Source organism: Ochotona curzoniae, unplaced genomic scaffold, assembly GCF_017591425.1.
Source record: "Ochotona curzoniae isolate NIBS_2020 unplaced genomic scaffold, NIBS_Ocur_1.0 contig_21, whole genome shotgun sequence".
Classification (NCBI taxonomy): Eukaryota; Metazoa; Chordata; class Mammalia; order Lagomorpha; family Ochotonidae; genus Ochotona; species Ochotona curzoniae.
Genome location: NW_024465322.1, coordinates 3,634,509 through 3,647,178, shown reverse-complemented (window position 1 = coordinate 3,647,178; position 12,670 = coordinate 3,634,509). Strand labels below are relative to the sequence as shown.

General features: G+C 52.5%; 2 protein-coding genes across 2 annotated transcripts in view; one reads left to right on the top strand and one right to left on the bottom strand.

Moving 5' to 3' along the window:
• The window catches only part of FBXL13 (F-box and leucine rich repeat protein 13), a 127,773-nt gene that overhangs the window by 4,757 nt on the left and 110,346 nt on the right, over positions 1–12,670 (top strand). The gene's annotated exons all lie outside the window — the stretch shown is intronic.
• On the bottom strand, positions 4,653–8,244 carry WWC3 (WWC family member 3). Its single transcript, XM_040971221.1, has one exon. It carries the CDS (start codon positions 8,035–8,037, stop codon positions 4,765–4,767), a length of 3,273 nt encoding a protein of 1,090 aa, XP_040827155.1. The 5' UTR covers positions 8,038–8,244; the 3' UTR covers positions 4,653–4,764.

The window sequence follows — 12,670 nt, the reverse complement described above, 5'->3', positions numbered from 1 at the left end:
GTCCCGGTCAGCTCCTGGCTCGTCCAATGTGCCTTGACAACCCACCCCCAAGTCTGGCCGTGAGCCTCTTCCACCCCATGAAATCCCCTCTGAATGTTGGGGTAACAGGACCTCTTTCAGTAATCTCCAGAATACTTTATAGATAGGAATTGTTAAATTGAAACTCACTAATTAAATAGTAGGACATCGCGGATCCTTTATTTTCAGTATTTTAATGTACTAACTTCTATAAATCCATCTTTAAGGTGTGCCTCGCTCCCAGAGGGAGAAGGCAGCTGTCTGGGAGATGCCCCCCTTTGGAATCATTCCGGGGGCCGGGGTGGGGGGTGGGAGGGCAGAAGGGACTTGCAGACAGTGGTGAGCAATTGAAAGCTGTATTCTCATTTCTATGTAAAGGGGTTCTATGTGACAGTGATGCTGACACTGCATTTTAAAAAGCAATTAAAAAAACTAGGCTGTAGCACACGCTGGGGCACGCCATCTGCCTTGATGGGGTTCTGAAGGTTGCTTCGACCAGGTCCGGGCACCCTTCGTGGGTGTAAGGGTGGGGTGTGGAGGCAAGCAGAAGCGGGCCGTTGCACCTGATGGTGCACATGCGAGCCGCTGGCTCCGGGAAGCAGCCCAATGGGGCGTAAGGAGGTATGCCTGAGTGCCGGGGCCGGGCCAGGTCAGACTGTTGTACCTGCTGGCACTCACGGGAACTAGGTCTGGGGACTGACCTGGAGGGGCTCTCCAGCCAGGCCAACACACCCCACAGATACAAAGAATAAATAGGGCACCTGGTGGTCCCCAGCAGGCTGCAGCACCCACCAAGAAGCCTGAGAAGCGGGCTGGGGGCAGGCTGGGTGGGGTGACCTGGTCAGGAGTGGGCCCCCAGAATCCCTGAGTACCTTGGACCGGTGAGATCTTCGGAGTCGGGAACATCCCATAGATGTGTGGTCCAACTGGGCAGCACATGTTGTGGGGACCCAGGCACCCCCTGGTGCTGATTCCAGAGGAAGGAGGAACACGCCCCGATGCACATGTAAGACCAGACCAGCAGCTCCTCTAATCTACCAAAAGACCCCGAGTTCCTCCTCCAGGGGTGGCACAACACTTCAGGCCAAGTTCAGTGGAAAGAACCCAAGCCCGTGGACACTCATTGACATGTACAAGCAACGGGGCTGAGGACTTAGGGTCAGGAAGAGCCCCTTGGGAGGACAGATGGAACAAGTCACCTCGGGCACAGTGACCAGTCAAGTAACATCGCCAGGACATCCTCCCCATGTCCGAGGGCCCTGACCATCTCTATTCCTGTCGCTAATACAGTCTGACCACAAGGAGCAGCTCCCCCACAGACACATCTCTCACCCCCTCACCCCTCTTCCCTCCCTGGCCCCCTGCGTGGGTCTACAGTTGTTCTGCCCTCACCCTTGTGATGACCACTATAAGATAAACACTTAAACACAGTACCCGGGCAGACGCTGTGCTGCAGTGCGTAAAGCTGCTGCCACCTGCAGTACTGGCATCTTTATGGGGACCAGTTTGAGTGCCACCGGTTCTGCTTCCAGTCCAGCTCCCTGCTAATGCGCAACGCACATAGGAAAGCAGTGGATGATGGCCCAAGTGGTTAAGTGCCTAGACCCATGTGGGAGGCTTGGAAGAAGCTCCTGGCTTCAGCCTGGCCCAGTCCTAGCTCTGTGACCACTTTGGGTGTAGACTAGTGGTTAGAAGACTCTCTCTGTGACTCAACTTTGCCTTCCAAATAAGAATAGAGCTTGGTTCCAGCGTGGTAGCCTAGTGACTAAAGTCCTCTCCTGGCATGTGCCAAGATCCCATATGGGTGCTAGTTCATATCCAGGGTGCTCCACTTCCCATCCCGCTCCCTGCTTGTGGCCTGGGAAAGCAGCGGAGGACGGCCCAAAGCCTTGGGACCCTGCACCCACATGGGAGACCCGGAAGAAGGTCCTGGTTTCTGGCTTTGCATCAGCTCAGCTCCAGAAAGTATGGCCACCTGGGTAGTGACCCAGTGGACGGAAGAGCTTTCTGTTTCTCTTCCTCTCTGTAAAACCTGACTTTCTAATAGAAATAAATAGATCTTTAAAAAAATAATAGGTACAGGTACCTAATTTTGTGTGAGTGCACGGTGGAGACAAGGAGAAGCCCTGAATTTGTCTGAAAACCTGTCAGCTCTATGGGATAGTGTTGGGCACAGCTAATGAAGTGGCTGCCTACAATACCAGTGTGCATTTTGAGTGCTGGTTCAAAGTCCTGGCTGTTCTACTTCTGGCCCAGCTCTCTGTTCATGTGCCTGGGAAAGCAGCGGAGGATGGCACACAGGCTTGAGCCCCTACCCTCCATGTGGGAGAGCCCCGTGGAGTTCTGGGCTTCTGGCTGAAGCTGGCCCAGTTGGGAGTGAAGCAGCAGCTGGAAGATCGCTCTGTCGCTCCCTCTCTGTTAACTCTGCCTTTTAAATAAATGAATACATTTTTTTTTTAAGGCAAGTTAGTTTAATGTTATAGAAGTCATTTTGATAGCATACAAATGACACAATTCGTGAACACTGACAGTAACAAAGAGATGGATACGGATTATCATTCATTCTCACAACAGAAGGCTCTTATTTCCGTGATTATCAACCAGAGTGTGACAATTTTGCGATTCGATAAAGCCAGATTCCCTTTTACACACAACTTATTTCTGAAAACCCAGTGGCAGAATTCTGAGCCTTTCTGGGTCGGAACTGCTCAGAAAACACAGCAAAAGTTTCTGCAAGGCCCGGCCCCTGCAGCCTCCAGGACTTTCCTGACGGCCACAGGTGGCTGCCACGAAGGAGAAGCCAGGAGGAGCCTTGCCCACTGAGGCAGGGAGAGGTGGAGCCGAGAGGCACGGAAGTACTCCCTGGAGGGATTCCAAGGCTGGGGCCATGTTTGCTTCCCTTGTGTCCTAGGTGGGGCTGTTCTTTCTCTAAGAAAGCTCTCCCCCTGCCCCCCGAGATATCTGAATCAGCTGTACATGGAAAGCGATTTGCCAGCCCAAGTCTGGGAACTTTCTGTATTGGGTCGGCGAGTGTTCAGCACATTCCTACTTTCGTAGGACTTAGAAGTTGCCTCAACCCTTGACCTGGACACTAGGTCATGCACCTGAGGGCCCCGTCCTGGTGTGGAGCACCTTGCACCTTAAAACTTAGGTGATGGGGCTTTGTAAAGCTCAGAGTCCAGCAGTAGCTGGCTCTTCATTGAAGTTGCCAAGAGCCTCCCGCGGGAGTGCAGGGCCTTGTCCAGCAGTGCTGTCTGTTAAGTGGCACTTCTGGAAAGGACTGACACCTTTGGATGAGCACCTCTGTTGTGGGTATGTACAAAAATGAATTGGCCAAAAAAAAAAATTAAAAATAAAAGTTAGACTAGAAGCAGGAATATATCATAGCAAGAAACGACAGCCATGAAAAGCATCAAGTTTTCAATCTTCCCACCACTGACAAACTCCATTGTCTGTGATTGGTCGTGTGTCCATGAAATGCTTCTACAAGATTCATTTTTAATGAGTGTAAAAAGGAAAGCGGGTTATATACCGGGAGTGGGTGGGTACACAGACCGAGAAGTGCAAAACGTTTCCAAGGGAGAGAAAGAAAAATCCAGGAAACAGAGCCGTGTTTGCTCTGACTTTTCTTGTGAATCATTCACTTGTCAAGGAGAGTGCATTCCATATACAATAAACCAGATCTGGGCAAAATACTTATGTCATTTGGCCTCTGAAAGAATGGCAAACTTATTACATGAAAACGGGAGTTCTCCTTATGAACTAGTTGTCAAGCCTGTGAGTCTTACCGGGTAGATTCTAAGTCAGAGGGGGCGGCTGGTTACGTTCGGATTGAAATCCTCCCCTGCAAGGGGCTGACTCCCTGGCTAACTCTAGTGACCCACCCGCCCTTCCTGCCACCACGCAATCTGGTCGCTGCTGGATTCAACGCCAGAGTCACACATGCGCTCCTGCTTTCCGTCTCATGCCCCTTTTTAGGCCACGGCTGCATGGCAGCAGGCCCACCACCCTTAGCTGCATGGTAAGCACAAAAAGATGCATTAGACAACGAGATAGCAACATGGAGCCATCACTGCCCAGGACACATGCACAGATGAGTCATTGCTATGGAATCGTTGCTCTTGATAGGCTTACATACATGGACTGTGAAGGTGCATTCTATACAAGGTTAATGCATGTAAACGAGAAATTGCTACAAGTGACAATTTAGCACACAGCGCTTGCATTTTGGGGTGTCCATAGTGTTTACATTTTGGGGTGTCAGAAACAAAACCAGCCACCCGTCCCACCCCCCTCCAGCTTCCATTCAACTGCATGACGAATACCAAAGAACAGAATTTCAGTCTTAAAATACATCTTAAAGTTAGGTTTTGTTTTTTTTTTTTTTTTCCTTCAAGGAAAAAACAGTATTATAAATAAATTACACTGCAGTGAATTTGCCTGAACTCACTTCGTTTCTGTCTTGCAGCCTCTAAGTCAAATTAAAAACAGCATAAAAACTGTACACTCTTGATAGTTGATCTTTTATAAAGTAACTTGTCTTCAGAGATGTAGATTTCACAACAAGGAAAAACCAAGCCCTGTTGCCGTCACTATTATAAAATATATATATATAATATAGAATTTTTTTTTATAAAATGTGTATATTAATAGCTTTGCACAAATATTTTAAAGACACATTTAGCTCATCTAAGAACTTCATGAAAAAACAGGCAGACAAATACTTGATGGGTACAATGCACTACATTAAACATCATCTGCTGGTAAAGGTATGTTAATCCTTGGTCGTGTAAAGAATGCTATCTTCTCCCTAAAGGTCTGTACTTGAATGGGCTCCTGGTGGTTCTGGCCACGCAGCTGGTAGATCTCTTTGGAGGCCTTCTTGAGCATCTTCTCAGCTGCCTGTTCCTGATGGTAGTCAAGTTTGGTCTGTCTGGTCTGTCGGCCGGCTTCCTTAAGGAGGCTGCGGAATCGCTCGTCCCGGAGCACCCAGTGCGGAAGGTCTGTCTGACCTCGCAGCTGAGCGTCTTCCAGCCGCTGCCTCAGCTCACGAAGGGCACAGAGCTCATCGTTCAGCTGCCTCTGCCGCGTTCTCGACGCCTGGAGATCCAGCTCCAAGTCCAGGGAGGTGCGGGCCATGAGCTCAGCCAGGGAAGACCTGCAGGGCTGCTTAGAGCGGAGGGTTCGTCTTTCCAAAGTATTTCGAACAAAGGGGGACTTCCGAGGCAGCGTCGAACTGTCGCTGTCGCTTCGATAGAGTCGGCACACGTACTGGCTCCGAGCCCCGGGCGAGAAGGTCTGAGAGCGGACGATGGTGCTGCCCCGTGCAAAGGGCGCCCCGCGGGCACGGCGGCAGGGCCGGTCCTTCAGAGAGCGCACCACCTCCTCGGGGAAGAGGTCCTCCGTGTTGGTTTCCTTGTCAACCTTAACAGGTGGGGGTTTAAGTTTCTCAGGGCTGTACGGGTCTGCCTGAGGAGCAAACACGTATCCGTGAAAGGAGTCCACACCAGCACAACAGGATTCTGGGTAGGAGGGGCTGGTCTGGGTGCAGTTGCCACAGCCACTGTCCACTGAGTCGGCCTGCCAACTCCGCTCGGATACGGCCTCGGCCTGCTCTTCCTTGCGTTCCATCTCCAAGATCTCCTCCTCCGTGTATTCCAGCTTCACGCGCTCCTCGGCCAGCTCTCTCTCTACAGCCTGCAGCTGGGCCGTGGTCCTAGCCAGCAGCGCCGTCACGGCGTCAGGCTTGCCGCAGGGCGCACGTTCAGGCTCCCCGGAGATGCCCTTGGTGGGGTGTCTGGGCTCCCTTGTCCGTGGGGGCTCAGGGCTGGTGAAGACTTGCACCGAGTACCAGTGCAACTGCATCTCACACGAACTCTCCCAGTCAGCCAGGTGAATCTGAGCAATGCCCAGGAGTTCCTCCTGTAGCTGTGCGTTCAGCGAACACACGTATAACTGAAGCGCTTTCAGCGTCAGCATGCTGGAATGCGCAGGGATTCTGAAGACTTCGTTGAACACCAGCAGCGCCTGGAATTCCAGGGCCTTGGAGCAGTAAGTGCTGGGAGTGCCAGCGTCCAGGGGAGGCACGTAGATGCGGATGTGGATTCTGCAGTCTTGGCTGAGCAGCAGCCCAGCACAGTTCTTCAGTTGAAGCACGTGCACCAGGAGACACTGGCTAGCGCGGTCGTGCAAGAACCCCACGTGAATCTGTGGCTCTTCCTTCCCGCTCACCTCTCCCAGCGCGGGCTCTTCCGTCTCTCCGTCCCTTTTGGATAAGGGTTCAAACACTCCGCTATCACCTGCTAGCGAATAATCCGACAGGCAGGCAGATACGCTGCTTCCTCTCCTCTCCAGCCTCTTGGCGCTGTCTTCTCGAAGAGGAGTTACTGTTCCTGCCGCCGCACCACTGGCCACTTGGGGACCTCGTTCACGTGGTCCTTCACCGTCCCCGGCGAATGCGTGCTGCTGAAGGGAAGCCGAGTTGGGTAGATCCTCATCCCCCAGGGCGGAGGCTTGCGCACGTAACCTGTCCAGGGCACCCAGGCCTGGCACCTCAAAAGCATCTGCCAGCTGCGCCAGAGGCGAGTCCCTGGACGTCGGGAGGAAGGGCGTGTCCAAGGGCGAGCTGGGAGGCGACAGAGAGGACAGGGAGGAACGAGAAGACAGCGATGCTAGGGACTGGGGCGTGTCCAGTGACCGCCGCTGCTTCTGGAAGCCTGAAGGGCCGAGTGGGTCTGCCAAGGGGGCATCGCGCCCCAGTGAGTCAGAGGGGATCAGGTGGAAGCCCAGGAGTTGGCCACTCTCGGCGTCCGGCTTCTCGTACTGCGGTAGGCCATAGATGTCGGTGAAACTCAAGGAGCTCAGGGAGCCGCGGCTGGAGGCCAGCGAGCCTCGGCTGGAGGCCAGGGACCCACGACTGCTCCCCGAAGACACGGTCAAGGTGCTGGCGGACAGGCTTTTCAGCTGGGACCGGAGGTACGATGTTAAGCGGGTAGCTTCTTCCAGCTGCCTAAGTAGGCAGTTCCTCTTTTCTTGCAGCAGAATCCTCTCTGTGGCTCCCTGCGCAGACGAGGCGCGAGCGCGCTGGGTCTCCTCCTCCAGGCGCCTCCTCTCCTGCTCCAGCCGGGCCACGTCCTCCACCGAACGCCGCTGTTGAATGATGCGCTGGAGTTCTTGCAACAGGGCCTCTTTCTCTTTGATGAGCTGCAGCCTATCTCTGTCCGCCTCCGCCATGCCGGGCCAGGATTCGTTCTCGAGTTGGGCCAGCTGCTGCTGGATATGCGAGACTCTTTTTCTGGCTTCCTCATACTGCCAATTAAGTCTGACTCTGTCTGCGAGTCTCGTTTTATCATCAAAGACCAACTCCCCGATGGTATCCGTCTGGGAACCGGCATCACAGAACTGGGGAGGCAGGGGAGACTCGCCAGGCAAACCGGAACGGGAAGGGGAATCCTGCAGCGAGTCAGTGATGGAGCAACTATTCTTAAAGCCATCAGTCAGCCGGGCCAGGCTTTGGAGGAGGTCCCGGCGTTCCCGCTCGCCTGTACTGATGGCTTTCTTGATGGTGCGAAGCTCGCTCATGATGGCCTGCGCCTCATCCAGTTTGTAGCTGGTATGCGCACTTGACATCTTCCGGTCGATCTCTTGCAAAGTCTCCACTCCCTTTTCCTTGTACTGCAGTTCTTGCTTCATCTGGGTCAGCTCTCGTTTTAATCTGGAAAGCCTATCCCGGCGGCTGGCAATCTCGGCTTTGATTTGGTGTGGGTCATACTTTGTGTTGGTGGAATACCCAGAGAAGGAGCTGGCATAGGAGCGGCTGTCATCCTCACACAGTTTGTACAGTTGCTGGAATTCCTCCTGAGCCAGCTCGAAGCGCTGCTGCTTGATCTGGTAGATTTCTTTCTTGGCATTCAGGGCCTCCTGGGCCACAATTAAATATTCCTTGAGCATCCTCTCCTGCTCTCGTCTCCACTGTTCCCTCGGGTCCTCAAGCTGGGTGAGCTTATTAATGTGGTCCATGTAATAAATCCCGATCTGTTTGTCGTAGACAGTTTCCCATCCTAAAGGAAGTTCGTCCCCGACACAGTCGGCAAAGGTCAATGGCTTTGTTATCCGGTCGCGGGGATCGATCCACGAAGTCTGGCGCGTGTTGTGGTCGATATAGAAGACCCGGCCGTCGTAGTCTCGCGCCTCCTCCCAGCCGGCGGGCAGCGGCAGCTGTGCGCTCTCCCGGGCCCGGGGCGGCGGAGGCGCGGAAGACACCGAGGGAACCGCGGCCGGCGGCGGGGCCGAGGGCGCAGGGGGCGCCGGCTGCTCCCGCGGGGCCTGCGCGGGCGAGGGCGGCGGCTCCCGGGGGGCCTCCCGCTGCTGTCCCTGTCCCCGCCGCCTCCGCCGCCGCCGGCCGCCGCTCAGCCACGGCATGATGGCGCGGGCCCCGCCGCCCTCGCCCTCGCCCTCGCCCTCGTCCCGGTCCGGCCGGCCCGCGCGCGCCGCTCCGTCCGCCAGCACTAAGGCTCTGCGCCCTGGGCGCGGGGAGCCACCCGCCGCTCCCGGGGCATCCTCTCCACCCGGCCTTACGCGCTCGCGGCTCAGGCCGCTCCACCCCGGATCGCTACCGCATGCGAAGTCACAGCACTCCAGCCCGGGTCGCCGCCTCCGTCAACCCCGCCGCCGCCTTCGCTGCCGCCGCCGCCGCTGCTGCTGCTGCTGCTGCTGCTGCCGGCCGCCCCTCCATTTCCGCTGCCTGTCCGGCCATCTTCATCCTCCGGCGCGGCCTGGTCCGGAAATGAATAAATCTTAAAAAAAAAAAAAAAAAAAAGAGAGAGCGAGGAAAAAAAAAAAAAGGCCTTACCAGCTCTTGTACAACAAGCTTACCCTTAACTTGCGCACACACACACACACACACACACACACACACACACACACACACACACAGTATTGTTATTATAACAACACTGATTTCATCTTCTGAGAAAGAACATTGTATGATTGCAGACAAAAGGGACAAGTACAGTCAAGGCCAAAATCCGTCTCCTTGTTTCAGAAAGCATTCCGGGAATTTATGGAGTCAGGATAAATGGTGTGTAACTAGACACGACTAAGAGACTGAATGTGACGGGAACAGAGGGGAGGAATGCGGAAAGTCCCAGCACACACGTTGCACTTCAAAGATGGCTGCTGAAATGTCATCAGGGAGATGTCATTTAACACTGATGAGCCAGAAGGTAGCTCTCTGGTCAGTTGGAATAGAGACTTACCCAGGCTCCAGTTGCAAAGTTGGCAACAAGTCCTTTTTTGTTTGTTTAAAGATTTTTTTTTTTTTATTGGAAAGGCAGGTTTTCTTTCTTTTTTTAACAGAGAAAAAAGAAAGAGAGGGAAATCTTCGTTCACAGGTTTGCTCCCCAAGTGACCACAATGGCCAGAGCTGAGCTGATCTGAAGCCAGGAATCCAGAGCCGCTTCTGGGTCTTCCACTTGGGTGGGTGCAGGATCCCAAGGCTTTGGGCCGTCCTCGACTGCTTTCCCAGGCCACAGGCAGGGAGCTGGAAGGGAAGTGGAGCAGCCAGATCACCAACCAGACCCCATATGGGATCCCAGAACTTGCAAGGTGAGGTTTTATAGCCGCTGAACTGACCTGCAGGGCCTTAACAAGGACCTTTAAGAGAAAGCTCCATAGATTTTCAGCACAGTCAGCTACCATGAGGCAGCAAGTTACTTGGCCAACAGGGAGGCCAACAGTTGTCATGTCATTGCATGTTGGGGAAACTTGCTCTTGGGCAAAAGGGCGGGGACTTGTTTGGTTTACCCTGTGGACCACCTAACCCTTCTTTGTTCCCTCTGTGAAATCCAGAAGCCAGAATATACCATCCAAAGTCAAGGTCATTTCTAGCGGGGTGTGGAGATGAACCCCTAGAGGGACCCTCACTCGGCAGGTGTATGGCCGCACCTGACCGCTGGCCCTGAGGCTGACCCTTCTGAGGTTCGGATGTGGATGTCCTGTTGGGCCTAGCGGAGGCCCCGGGCCCAGCCCCTGGGAGAAGTTTCTGGCTTCTTCACCGAGTGGTCCTGGCCCTCATCCTTTACTACATGCAAATTGGTTCGTGCTCTGCGAACTCTGTTTATTTTTCTGTTTCCCCACTTGTAAGCCCGCTGGCTTCTCACTGCCACTTGGAAGTTCCCCCCTCAGCGTCATCAGTTGGATCTCTGTCTTCTTGGAACAGTGACTTGTTCTATTACCGTTCAGGCCCCTGGCATGATTTGCAGGTTTATCTCAATATCTACAAAGACAAACAAGGTTTGCTTTAGTAGTTTTCTTGCATCTGCTTTTATGTGTCCACTCAGTTCTATTGCTTGTTTATACTGAAACTGTTGAGCTCTCAAGTTCTCTCTCCTAGGGATTTTCACCAAAAAAACATTCGTTTCAGCTTCTTCCATTCAACTTGGCTGTTTCTTTTTGTCTCTTTTTCATCATACTAAGCTCCGAGTGGAATAAAGGGATATTTAATTTTTTTTTTTTTGGTCCAAGTCTTTTCCAATAATGGAGATAATAGTAGTGGAATGATTCCAAGTAATGTTGCTGACTTGTTTTCGTTGTCTATGAGTTTCCATTTTGTGCTAGACAGTATCCAAAAGTTTACATTGATAGTCATTCATTTAATTTCTTTTCATGATAGCAGTCTTAAGACTTGGTTTACCTTTGCTATTTTATTTATTTTTAACCTTTTTATGAGAGAGAGTGTGTGCTCCTATTTCCTGGTTCCCTCTCGGGTCAGAGCAAGAAGCCAGGAACGCAAGCCTAATCTCCTGTGGCTGTCAGGAACCCAACTCCTCCTGCCACCATCATTGCTGCCGCCCAGGTCCACCTTAGCAGAAGGGCCGGCGTCGGGGTTCGGAGCTGGCACCTGACTCTGACACTCTGATGTGGGGTATGACCGTCTGAATGGGCAGCTCACACACTAGGCCAGGTGTCTACCTCTGTGATCTCCTTTGAGCTGAAGAAATAGAAGACACAGCAGGAACCTATCACACAGAGGTGACACTCTGCAAAATTGCAGATTTGGGATTCAAACCTGGTAGATTCACTCTCTGAATTCAGTCTTGCTCCTGGAAAGACGGGTTGGCAGTGGAGGGATGGGGGGGGGGGACCAGCATCGTGGCAGAGTAGGTTAAGCGGTCGTCCGCAATGCTGTCAACCCATGTGAGCGCTGGTTTATGTCCTGGCTGTTCCACTTTTGATCCAAGCTCCCTGCTATAAGGATCAGGGAAAAACAGTGGAAGATGGCCCACACTTGGGTCCCTGTATCCGTATAGGAAACCTGGATGGATGTCTAGGCTCCTGGCTTCGTCCTGGCCCAGCCCCAGCTGCTGTAGCCATCTGGGGAGTGAGCCAATGGATGGAAGATTTCTATCTGCATCTGTTTTTATGATTCTGTTTTTTTCAAATGTAAATATATAGACATATGTGCATATATATGTGTATACATGTATGTGTGTCTAGATAAAACATCATTGAAGTAACTTTCCATTTGTATTTGTTCTCAGTTCCCAGAACAATGAAGTCATGGTGTCTTTTGTCTGGGATTCTGTACATTTTTACCAAGAGGGCTAGCTGTGTTGTCAACCCCTGATTGGTGGATCAGCATTCATCTCGTGGGGGAAGTTTACATATTTTACTTCCGTTTATAAAGATTGAATTGCTAGTTTTATGATTTTTATTTTCACTAAGTAGAAAAAAAAAAAGAGATGAGTTTTCAGCGCTGTCCCGTTGGCATGTAACCAAGGCACTGTTCACTTGTTAATGTGTAACATTTCATGCTGTGTTACCTTGTTCCGTAGTAAAAGACGAGCAGTGGGATTTCTTATGCAAAAATTGAACATTTCAACTCTGCTAGTTCCATATGTCCTTGATTCCCATTCTAGAGTTTCAATTTAATTTGACTCATGCAGGATAGTTTTCTTTTTTTTTTTGGGAAAAAGTTTTCTATTGATGGAACTTGGAAATATAAAGAAGCAGACTTCTGGGATTCTTTAACCGGAGTTTCTCAAACAGTCACCATAAAGTTGAACTGTGATATGGCACTAGTGGAGAGATCTGGGGTGGAGTGCCCTGGGCAGAGAAGTGCCAGGGAACCAGATGGGCTTTCCATCAGATCCCTTTAGGGAACTCCGGGAAGCTTGGCCTCCAGGCAGGAGAACACCTCAGCTCTTCCACTGGGTCCTGCCCAGGACCCACTATTGCGGGCCCTTGAGGTCATGGAGGGCCGTTCAGATTTACCTTCCGACTAGGGTGAGGACCAGCGATCTGCGGTGCAGCCCACGTGGCCTGCAGATGGCCACGGCTGCCTGTGGACAGCTGGGATCCGGCCAGCTGGGGAGGCAGGGCTGCCATTGTCTCCAAGGGTGGAGTTCTCAGCCCTGAGGCTGCAATGCTGAGACCGTGGATGTTAGGAAAGGGGAATTTGTATTAAGCAGGATCCAATTAGGAAATATTGGCCTCTTTTGGGAGTGGGGGTGGGGTGGGGTGGAGCCGGTGGGAATGGCTGAGTCTCAAAGAAAGGCCCCTGGCTTGGCTTGTGCGGCTGACTCTGGGCCTGCAGGGGTGGGGAGAACGGCTCTGTAGGAGTCCAGAGGCTGGGCTGGTTTGGTCCCTTCCA